Raw genomic sequence first — 11218 nt, 5'->3', positions numbered from 1 at the left:
TGCCTGGCTGGAGGGACTGATTCACTGGGGCACAGGGTCTGGCCTGGGGCAGACCCAGGAACTGCCTCTGCAGGGAACAGCCAGTTTCCACGGGGCCATTCCCATTCCATCCCCACGCGACCCACAGACCTCCCCCCATGAGCTGCCCCGCACACCATAGCCTGGCCCATCCCTCCGCCCTTGAACCAGAGACAACACCGAGTCCAGGGCACCAGCTGTTGTTTATTGTAGGTGCTCCAGAGAGCAGATCCCAGCCGCATGGGGGGGGGGGGTGATGGCTGGGGGATCAAGATGGGACAGAGCTCTGGGGTGGGCAGCCCCGAATCCTAGACCCCTGGACGGAGTTGTCCGGCCAGTGTTAGGGTTAGATGGGGGCAGCAGGGGCTGGGTTAAATACAGCAGATGGGAGGATGGGCTGAGGGTAAGGGGGCTGCAGGCCCAGCTCTGACAAGCCCCGTCACACCTTCTGCCAGGTGGTCCAGGGGCTCCAGGTGGAGTTGACCAAGGGGTCCTGGCAGCGGATCTGCACCCACCGCACATCCCCCTCGACGCTCGTCTCCGTCACCCCCTCCAGCTGGAGGGAGCCCTGAAATACAGAGAAATAGTGAGAGGGGGGCTTGCCGTGACCTCAGCAGGGCAGCGGGGAGAGGTGACACAGGCAGGGGAGGGGAGAGGAGGTCTGTGGTTCTCAGCATTTGGGCCTGAAGCCAGGCTGCCCTCGGAAAAGGTGGCTGCTGCTCTGGGCTGGGGTTTGGACAGGGAGCCATGAGTGATCCTGGCAGGGGGGAGGGGAGCACATCTGAAAGTGACAGACGCCAACTTCCTGATTCAAACAGCACTGTAGCAACATGGGGATCCTGAGCTTCATTTCAAGTGACCATGACTTGATCACATTTGTGATGCACACGCAAAATCAAGTCCAAACAGTAACATTCATACTCGGCTCTTTAAAAGGGCCAAGCTGAAAACAATCATAAGCCAAATCAGTTGGGAGAGACAATTAAAAACAGAAAATGTGACTGATAATTGGGAACTGTTCAAGAACATGTTAGTAGATGCCCAAAAAGCCAGGAAGAAGGCTACACTGGTTAGAAAGCGGGGAAATAAAAACAGCTCTTAACATAAAATAAATAATACATGGAAGAAAGGGTAAGCTGATAATAATGAATATAAATCAGAAGCTAGGAACTGTAGAAAATTGATAAGGGAAGCAAAGGGACACAAGGAAGACATTTTTAAAAGTATATTAGGAACAAAAGGAATACTAACAATGATTTTTGTCCTTTACTAGACAGAAATGTTAGAATTATCAATAATAATGTACAAAAGGCAGAAGTGTTAATAAATATTTGTTTGTTACTTGGGAAGAAGCCAGATGGCATATTCATCTCATATGATAACACTCTTTCCATTCCAACAATCACTAAGGAGAACATTAAAAAGCAGCTGCTAAAGTTAGATATTTTTAAATCAGCAACTCCAGAGAACTTGAATCCAAGCGTTTGAAAAGAGTTGGCAAAGACCCACGCTAGACCATTCATGCTGATTTTTCAATAACTCTTGGAACACTAGGGAAGTTCCAAGAAAGCTAATGTTGTGCCAATCTTTAAAAAGGGTAAACAGAATGACCCACACCCCGAGCAACATAAGTTTTATCGACATAAGTGGTAGTGTAGACATGTCCTGGGTCAGACCAATGTCGATCTAGCCCAGTATCCTGTCTTCCGACAATAGCCAGTGTCAGATGCTTCAGAGGGAATGAACCGAATAGGGTAATTATCAAATGATCCATCCTCTGACATCCAGTCCCAGCTTCTGGCAGTCAAAGGTTTAGGGACACCCAGAGCATGGGGCTGTGTCACTGACCATCTTGGCTAAAGGCCACTGATGGACCCATCCTGCATGAACTTATCTAATTCTTTTTTGAACTCAGTTATACTTTTGGCCTTCACAACATCTCCTGGCAGCAAGTTCCACAGGTTAACAGTGTGCTTATATTTATTTTAAAGCTGCTGCTTATTAATTTCATTGGGTGACCCCTGGTTCTTGTGTTATGTGAAGAGGTAAATAACATTTCCTTATTCACCGTCTTCACACCATTCACAATTTTCTAAATCTCCATCGTTCCCCACCCCCAGTCATCCCTTTTCCAAGCTGAAAATTCCCAGTCTTTTTAAGCTCTCCTCATATGGAAGCTGTTCCAGACCCCTCAGCATTTTTGTTGCCCTTCTTTGTACTTTTTCCAATTCCAAAATACCCTTTTTGAGAGGAGCAACCAGAACTGCACACAGTATTCAAGGTGTGGGAGTGCCATGGATTTATGTTAGTACATTGTATTATATTATGATATTTTGCATGCATAGTCAGGATTATGCTTTCCAATGTGCATTACTTGGCATTTGTCAACAATGAATTTCATTGGCCACTTTGTTCCCAGTCACCCAGTTTTGTGAAATCCCTTGGTAACAATTTGCAGTCAGCTTCGGATTTAACTATCTTGAGTAGTTTTGTATCCTCTGCAAATTTTGCCACCTCACTGTTTACCCCTTTTTCCAGGTCATTTATGAATATGTTGAATAGGACTGGGCCCAGTACAGACCCCAGGGACACCACTATTTACCTCTCTCCATTCTGAAAACTGACCATTGATTCCTACCCTTTGTTTCCTGTCTTTTAACCACTTACTAATCCATGAGAGACCTTCCCTCTTATCATCAAGCGGGTGTGTTTCTAGTGGGCCCACAGTGGCCTTACCCTATTTAACACTTTTATCAGTGACCTAGAAGAAAACACGAAGTCGCTGCTGATAAAGGTTGCAGATGGCGCGAAGAGGGGGGAGTGGGAAATAACGAAGAGGACAGGGCACTGACAGAGCGATCTGGACTGCTTGGGAAGCTGGGCACAAGCCAAACAATGTGCACGTCAATACGACCGAATGTGAAGTCCTATCTGGGAACACAGAGTGTCAGCCATTCTCACAGGTGGGGAAACAGGGACTCTGACAGGCGCGAGGGGGTCATGGTGGATAATCAGCTGAACAGGAGCTCCCCGTGCAATGCTGTGGCCAAAAGAGCTAATGCCACACTGGGCTGCATGAACAGGGGAACACTGAGCAGCAGAGAGGTGACTTTCCCTTGGATTTGGCACTGGGGTGGTTGCCCGGTGCCCACAATTCAAGAAGGATGTGGATACATTGGAGAAGGGTCAGAGAAGAGCCAGGAGAATGATCAGAGGGCTAGAAAACCTGCCGGATAGTGACAGACTCCAGGAGCTCAGTCTATTTCGCTGAACAAAGAGAAGGTTCGGTGGTGACTTGACCCCGGGAGCAAGTATTTAATAAGGGGCTCGGCTCAGAAAGGTCTAACCCGGTCCAAGGGTTGGAGGTTGAAGCTAGACAAATTCAGAGTGTGGAAAGTTCGTGCCTGATTTTCAGGACATTAGCCATGGGAACCTCTTCCCAAAGGCTGTGCTGGAGTCTCCATCGCTGATGATTTTTAAATGGAAACTGAATGTTTTTCTAACCGATCTGCTCTTGCTCAGACAGGAATGAACTCAGGAATGACACAGGAGGTCAGACTGACGATGACAGTGCTTTCTTCTAGCCTTAGAATCTGTGTATTGCATGGGCGACAGGCAGACAGAGGGTGATACAAGCAGGGGGAGTTACGGGGGGGGGGGGGGAACGAGAGGGGTGTGGCTTGTTACCATGGTGCTGTGTTACTGTGGTGACAGGCAGAGAAGGGGTGACACAAGCCCAGGCAGGACAGGTGACAGGTGGGGGGACAGTTACCGTGGTGCCGTCCCTCTGCTTGTACTCCAGCTGGTAGCGCAGGAGGAAGTAGGAGTATGGGCTGGACCAGGAGGCAGGGGGGGCCCAGGAGAGGTGCAGGCGCCCGCCCTTGCTCTGTGCAGTCACATCTTGCGGGGGGCCGGGCCTCACTGTGGGCACAGAGAGTTTAGTTAGTCATGGGGGGGTGGGATCAGACAGATGGGCAAGGGGAGCCCCACCACTTTCCCCTTGGCCTCTGGGGCAGGGCCCCATCACCCCAAGGCTGCCTAACCCCAGCCCTGGGCACAGGGAGCTGGAACAGACCCAGGGCAGGAAGTGCAGGGCCCAGGCCCAGGCCCAGGAGAGGGGCGCTATGGGGCAGGATGGGGTGGGGGCACAATCTCTGTACCTACAGGAAGGATCTGTGGGGCATGGCTGGGGACAGAGACAGTCCATGCACCAGTGAATGCGGGGGGGAGGGGGGGATGACAATCCATGAACCCATGGGAGACCCTCTAGCCCTAGGTGGGGAGTGACTGTCCTGTCCCTATGGCCATGGCAAGGTGTGACTGTCCTGGTGGCCATGGATGGGCTATGGGGTGGGGGGAGATGGCTCCAGTAGCCATGGGGGGGCCTATATGGCGAGGATGGAATGGTCCCGAAGCCATGCAGGGAAGGACGTGGGTCCTGGTACCCACGTGGGGGGGGGCTCTGGGGCAGTAGGGGGCCCAGTACCCACGCAAGGGGGGGCTCTCGGGGGCCCAGTACCCACGCGGGGGGGCTCTGGGGCAGTAGGGGGCCCGGTCCCCACGCAAGGGGGGGCTCTCGGGGGCCCGGTCCCCACGCAAGGGGGGGCTCTCGGGGGCCCGGTCCCCACGCGGGGGGGCTCTGGGGCAGTGAGGGGCCCGGTCCCCACGCAAGGGGGGGCTCTCGGGGGCCCGGTCCCCACGCGGGGGGGCTCTGGGGCAGTGAGGGGCCCGGTCCCCACGCGAGACACACCGATGTCCCGGAGGAAGAGGCGGCGGGTGATGTTCACGAAGCTCTCAGCCGAGATTCCCTCCAGCGCCAGCTCCAGCGGCCTCGGCTCCTCCGCGAAGGGGCAGAAGGTCCCGTCCGCCAGGGTCACCGTGAAGGGCTGGGGCCGGTCCGGGCCCTGCAGGGCGGCGCCTCCGCCCACGTAGACCCAGGCCCCGGGGGCGCCGCCGGGGCTGCGGCAGAGCACGAGCCGGTCAGGCGGGGCGCGGGGCAGGGGGTCCGCCCGGGGGGCACAGCGGGGGGGTAGGGCCGGGGGGGCAGCGGGGCACAGCCGAGGGCCGGGGGGGCAGTGGGGGAGGGGAGGGGAGGGGAGGGGCAGAGCGGGGGGGCAGTGGGGCGTGGCGGGGCAGTGGGTAGGGCCGGGGGGGCAGTGGGGGAAGGGAGGGGCAGAGCGGGAGGCGGAGGGGCAGTGGGGGAGGGGAGGGGCACCGCAGGGGGCAGTGGGGCGGGGCGGGGCAGTGGGGCGGGGGGTAGGCCGGGGGGGCAGTGGGGGAAGGGAGGGGCAGAGCGGGGGGGCAGTGGGGCGGGGAGTAGGGGCGGGGGGGCAGTGGGGCAGGGCGGGGCCGGGCCGGGGGGCACAGCGGGGGGGTAGGGCCGGGGGGGCAGTGGGGCAGTGGGGGCGGGGCGGGGCCGGGGCGGGGGGGCAGAGGGGGAGGGAGGGGCGTAGGGCCGGGGTGGGGGGCACTCACCTGCGGGAGAGGCGGGCGCGGAAGGCGGCGGGGCGCAGCGCGGTCCAGGAGCAGCTCAGCTCGCCGCGGTAGGACTCCGCCTGGCAGGTCACGGCGCGGCCTGGGGGCGGGATGGGTCAGCATCGCCCGGAGCCCCCGACTGCAGCCCCCCCGCCCCCGACAGCCTGACCCCCCGGGCGCTCCCCCCGCCCCCCGACTGCAGCCCCCCGCCCCCGACAGCCTGACCCCCCCGGGCGCTCCCCCCGCCCCCCGACTGCAGCCCCCCCGCCCCCTCAGCCTGACCCCCCGGGCGCTCCCCCCGCCCCCCGCCTGGTGCCCCCCGCCCCCGCTAGCCTGACCCCCCCGGGCGCTCCCCCCGCCCCCCGAATGCAGCCCCCCCGCCCCCGACAGCCTGACCCCCGGGCGCTCCCCCCGCCCCCCGACTGGTGCCCCCCGCCCCCGCCAGCCTGACCCCCCCGGGCGCTCCCCCCGCCCCCCGACTGCAGCCCCCCGCCCCCTCAGCCTGACCCCCGGGCGCTCCCCCCGCCCCCCGACTGCAGCCCCCCCCCCCCGACAGCCTGACCCCCCCGGGCGCTCCCCCCGCCCCCCGACTGCAGCCCCCCCCCGCCCCCTCAGCCTGACGCCCGGGCGCTCCCCCCGCCCCCCGACTGCAGCCCCCCGCCCCCGACAGCCTGACCCCCCCGGGCGCTCCCCCCGCCCCCCGTCTGTTGACCCCCACGCCCGAAACCCCGACCCCCCGGGGGGCTCGGCCAGCCCCCGACAGCCTGACCCCCCCGGGCGCTCCCCCCGCCCCCCGACTGGTGACCCCCACCCCCGACAGCCTGAACCCCCCGGGCACTCCCCCCGCGCTCACCGCCCCCCCCCCCCGCTCTGCGCCCTGGTAGCAGACAGCTCTGGGGGTGCGGAGCCCCAGGGGAGCTGGAGTTCCTGTCCCCCCCCCCCGGGCAGGCACCTGGGGAGCCCTGCAGCAGGGGGTACTCCGGGTCACTGACCACCACGTAGGTGGAGTCCAGCAGGCGAGGGCCCTGCCAGCAGCTGTAGTTGCCGGCGGCCGGCTGGTCCAGGCCCTCGAGCGTGAGGGTGCGGCCCGCGACGTAGTGCTCAGCCATGATCTCGGGCTCCCCGTTCTGCTGCCAGGACACGTGCTCCTGGGGGGTGTCGCACGTCACCACCACCTGCCCATTCACCTCCCCGACTAGAACTGGGGAGAAGGGACCCGCAGCGTCAGTGCCAGCGCCTGGGGACACAAGGCCTGCAACAGCCCCCCACGCCCTCCCTGGGCAGGGTGTGCCTGTGCCCCCCCAGGGGACCAGATGTACCCCTCCCCCCCAGGGCCCTGTGCCTCCCCCCGCCCCTCCCCCCCCAGGGCCCTGTGCCCCCCCCCACCCCGCCGCAGGGGCCAGGCACGTCCTGTGTCCCCCTCCCCTCCCCCCCAGGGCCCTGCGCCCCCCTCCCCTACCCCCCCAGGGCCCTGTGCCCCCCCCGCCCCACCACAGGGGCCAGGCATGTCCTGTGTCCCCCTCCCCTCCCCCCCAGGGCCCTGCGCCTCCCCCCGCCCCGCCGCAGGGGCCAGGTGTGCTGATGCCCACACACAGTCTCCTTCCCCCTCCTCCTCCACAGGGTGTGACTCACATTTGCTGGGGAAGCCGGTCAGGGCTGCAGCAGGGACCACACACAGCACCTGGACTAGGGCTACCAGCATCAGCATCTGTGGGGCCAGAGGGGCAGAGTTAGTGAGCTGCAGGGGCACCCGCACGGAGCTCCACATCCCAGCGGCCCGGCCACAGAGTCCCAGCACCCTGAGCCTAGCCCCAAGGCCTGAGCACTCAGCCCCTGCCTGCGGGGCTCCCAGCAATAGGCAGGGGGCCCTGGGGAGTCCTGGGGGACCCCCTCCGCAGGAGCCAGGGAATACGCAGCCAGGGCCACGAGGAGCCAGGGCCCTTAGTCTGTGTAGCCAGGACTGTCTCTGTCTGTCTGTGCCACACCCAGTGCAACGGGGCCCTGATCCCGGGGCACGGGGCTGTGCTGTGCCTGGCATGGTGGGGGCCCCGCTCTCTGGGGTGGGAGTTGGGGTCTGTGCAGCCAGGGGCTGGGGCCGGCAGAGAGAAGGCCGTGGGCTGCACTATTGGAGAGGATGAAGTGATGGGCCTGGGCAGGTGGGAGGAGGCAGGGCCGGCTTTAGGGCGGTTCCCCTGATTGCCGGGGATCGGGCCCCGCACCCTCCGCCAAAGTGCCGCCAGAAACAGCAGCGACCGGTTGAGCTGCCGCCGAATTGCTGCCGTCTTCGGAGGCATTTCAGCGGCAGCTCTTTTGAATCGGGTCCCGCACGTCCTAAAGCCGGCGCTGGGAGGAGGTGCATGGAGTGGGGGCCCAGCACTGCGGGAGGGGTAGAGAGCCCCATGGATCAGGGAGCATGAAAGGGTCAGGCCAGACTCTCCCCCCGGAGCCTGCAGTGGGCCATGGCAGCTGTTTCCTCGGCAGCCCCAAACTCTATGGACCCCAGCACCAGAGAAGGCAGCGCACTCCCTAGGGCCTCCCTGGGCTGTCACTCCCAGCCCTTCCCCTGGAGAGGAGTCCACAGCTGGCTCCCTGGGTCAGCCAGCTGTGCCCTGTCCTGCCCTCAGGAGTGCTGGGCCCCTGGGCAGGCTGCCTGCTGCCCCCCCACCCCCCACCCGTCACATCCAGCCTTACCTTGGCGGGTCGGTGCTCTCTGCTGCTCACAGGGCTGGGCAGGCTGGTGCTGTGGCAGAGGCAGGGCTGGGGTGTGCTGTGTGCGGCCCGTATATATTCGCCCCCGGCCCTGTAGGGGAGCCCCTGACGGCACAGAAAGGAGAAGCCAGAGAAACCACAGAGCTGGCAGATGCAATTCTAAGAAGAGAGAAAGCTGGAGAAGCCACACTGGACTGCGGCCAAAACCAGCGAGAGCTACAGGGCCCCCCATCCCCCGAGGCGAGGGGCCCAGCCCCACAGCGAGAGCTACAGGGTCCCCCCATTGCTCCTGCAGAGCGAGGGGCCTGGCCCCACAGCAAGTCCTGGTTTTCACCCCCCATCAGTCACGCTCACCTGGAGCCCTGGCATGGCTCGATTTGCGGCTGCCCCAGGAGCTCCCAGGCCGCGTGGGAGCTGAGGGAGCCGGGGTACAGCAGACAGGTGGCGGAGCACAAGGGGCAGGGAGACGGGAATGGTCTCGGGGCGGCTGGGGGGTTATTGTAGGCCTGGCGGCAGAGGGAGCTGGAGGGAGCCGTTGAGGTGGCCTTGCGGAGTTTAAGGGGCAGCGGGGCAGAAAGTGCAAAGGTGGGAACTGCGGCAAGTGCCCAGTGTCTGCTGTCCCGCTGGCAGGCGCGGGCGGAGTCGGCCCAGTGGTGTCTGGGAGGTGAGACAGGCCGTGGCCGTGGAGACGAGGGGAGCCTGACACCAAGGCCATTGGTACCAGCTGGCAAAGGGCCCACTGCTCTGAGAGCACCTGCTCCTGGGGCACGGCGGGAAAGCCAGGCTCAGGCCGCTCCCCACGCTCCCGGGGGAGGCTGCACACGGCTGGTGGAGAGGGAAACACGTGTTAGTCTGAACCCGGGCAGGCTGACAAACAGGTTTTGAGGCAGACCAGGGAAGTCGATTCACCTGCCTTGCTGTCCGCTAGTCCGTGGAGCATTGTCAGCCAATGCAGCGAAGCCACGGAGCAGAGAGAGGGCTGGTGGCACCAGCAGCTTTCCGCACAGGGCTCTCCTGTCTCCGGGGGTGGGGGATATACACAGAAATGTGGGGCTGGGAGGTCATCCAGTTCCTGTCCTGCCCGGGGACAGCACCCAGTGACCCTAGACCAGCCCTGACGGGTTTGTCCAACCTGCTCTTAAAACCTCTGATGACAGGATCCCACCACCTCCCTCGGCCGCCTGGTCCAGAGCTTAGCTAGCCTGGGAGTTCGAAAGCTTTCGCTAACATTATCTCAATCGCCCCTGCCTGCAGCAGACTCTGTCTGTCCCTTGTCTGACCTGCTGTGTCAGAGTCCAGGTGAGAGCCCCGACTCCTGCCAGCAGCAGCTCTGAGCCCCGCCCCACACCTCCCCCCGGCCGTCAGAGTGGGGAGATCCAAATCCCAGGGGTCAGTGTCTGAGCCACTGGATTCATGGGTGTCTTTTCAAGGCCATGGAGACCAACACCCAGACCAACACCCATGTGTCTTACCCTGCCCTGAGAGCACACAGGCCTTTCCCACCCCTGAGTAACAATGCATCTTAGGGGAAACTGAGGCACAAACAGCCCCCCTCCCCAATATTACAGAATATTCCCACTTTGTCACATTTCTTCCCCATTCCAGACTGAACTGAGCAGGGTCACTTTAACCGGTGACCTGGGGAAGTTCAAACCCACAAACATTATCCACAGGTCCCACAGCATCTTTCGCATCCCCTTGGTAGCTTCCTGCCCGGCACTTCCAAGAGTTAGAATCCCAGAACCACAGGGTTAGAAGGGTCCAGCAGGCAGGAGCTGCTGTGTCCTTAAACGGGGCTCACAGCCCCGTTGCTATTCAATTAAATGTCCTGTGCCCAGCGCGGAGCCAGGTCCCGTCTGCCCGTAGGCCGGGCTGGTCGCTCACACTCACAGGGGACACATGAGGAACCGTCATGAGGCCTGTGCCCGTTCCCCTCCCCTCCCCCCCCCAAAGCCTGTGGGTTTGGAACTGGGCTGGGGTCCTGCCACTGCCTCCTCCCCCTTGTCTGCCAGGGAGCGAGGGCAGCACCCCCCCCGTGTCGGCCATCTTGGCTGCAGCCTGGGCTGCCCTGACCCCCAGGCTGGAGCAGGGGGTGACCCCTTGGGCATTTGGTCTTAGCCCAGCCCTGTCTCTGGGGCTCTGGTGTCCCGGGTGATATCAGTCAGCTCTGTGTTCTTGGGGAACCAGGGCTCAGTATCTAGCCTGTCTGACTCACGAAAGACCCCTCCCCACCTGCCGCTTGAACCAAAAGGGGTCAGAGAAAAGACTTGCAGAGAGCAGTGAAGGGCGTGGGAGCCACACCTAGACCCCTCCTGAGGGATGAAGGCATCTCCATCAGCATAGGGAACAGCGAACAGAGACAACTCCCCAAGCCTCATCTGCATGAAAGGTGGGAGAGGGATTCATCTCATTAGCATACGGAACGGAGAGCAGAGAACCGCAGGGAAGCACTGCATCTTGGGGGATCTCTGCTCCAGATGTTAATTAACCTACACCTGGGCAGGCCCCTCTGGAGCTGTCCCCCAACCCCAGGGCTGTGCGTATGCCAGGAGCCCATCCCCTCTTTGGGGGGAACCTGCTGCCCTCACCCACAATGGGCTGTGCTTCAGGCTGCCTGCTGAGTTCACAGCGCTCCGGTAACATCTGAGCTGGTAGGAGACGCATCCATCACGTTAGCTTGCAAGGCTTAACTTGCATCCCGACAGATTCACTTTTCTGACCTTCCGCGGCACTTTCGCTGGTGACTGATGCCTTGAAGCAGCCACTGAGGACGTGTTTCCAGTGTGCACAGATAACGCCTCACATCACTTCAGTGCGCACACGTCACAATGCTCGTAATCCCCAGGGGGCCCCTGGCTTTCCTCGGAGACTCACCGGGCGTTATGTGGTGAGCCAGACTCCGGGGACAGGCCTAGCAGTTAAGGGCAGAAGGGGCTACCAGGTCAGCTAGTCTGACCTGTAAATCACAGGCCCCACCCCTGCCAGCACCCACCCACTAAATCGAAACTGGACTAAA

The 11218-nt window shown here is 61.9% G+C and overlaps 1 protein-coding gene across 1 annotated transcript; it reads right to left on the bottom strand.

Moving 5' to 3' along the window:
- Positions 1-256: 256 nt before the first annotated feature.
- On the bottom strand, positions 257-10968 carry LOC123371821 (interleukin-12 subunit beta-like). Its single transcript, XM_045019679.1, has 8 exons — positions 10923-10968; positions 8185-8307; positions 7126-7201; positions 6446-6694; positions 5494-5593; positions 4769-4977; positions 3791-3939; positions 257-586 (listed from the first exon to the last, which is right to left on the bottom strand). The coding sequence occupies exons 3-8, from the start codon at positions 7199-7201 to the stop codon at positions 458-460; spliced, it is 912 nt and encodes a 303-aa protein (XP_044875614.1). The 5' UTR covers positions 8185-8307; positions 10923-10968; the 3' UTR covers positions 257-457.
- Between the last annotated feature and the right edge of the window lie 250 nt (positions 10969-11218).

The sequence above is a fragment of the Mauremys mutica genome, chromosome 5, assembly GCF_020497125.1.
Source record: "Mauremys mutica isolate MM-2020 ecotype Southern chromosome 5, ASM2049712v1, whole genome shotgun sequence".
Classification (NCBI taxonomy): Eukaryota; Metazoa; Chordata; order Testudines; family Geoemydidae; genus Mauremys; species Mauremys mutica.
Note: the sequence above shows the minus strand (reverse complement) of the source record. Positions and strands in the feature narration are given on the sequence as shown.

Excerpts from the sequence above, each read along its gene's own strand:
- LOC123371821 (XM_045019679.1), bottom strand. The coding sequence starts at position 7,201 with ATGCTGATGCTGGTAGCCCTAGTCCAGGTGCTGTGTGTGGTCCCTGCT. Across the intron at positions 4,978-5,493 it reads CGCGCCCGCCTCTCCCGCAG|CCCCGGCGGCGCCCCCGGGG; the intron begins GTGAGTGCCCCC and ends GCTCTGCCGCAG. Across the intron at positions 587-3,790 it reads AGCAGAGGGACGGCACCACG|GGCTCCCTCCAGCTGGAGGG; the intron begins GTAACTGTCCCC and ends TCTGTATTTCAG.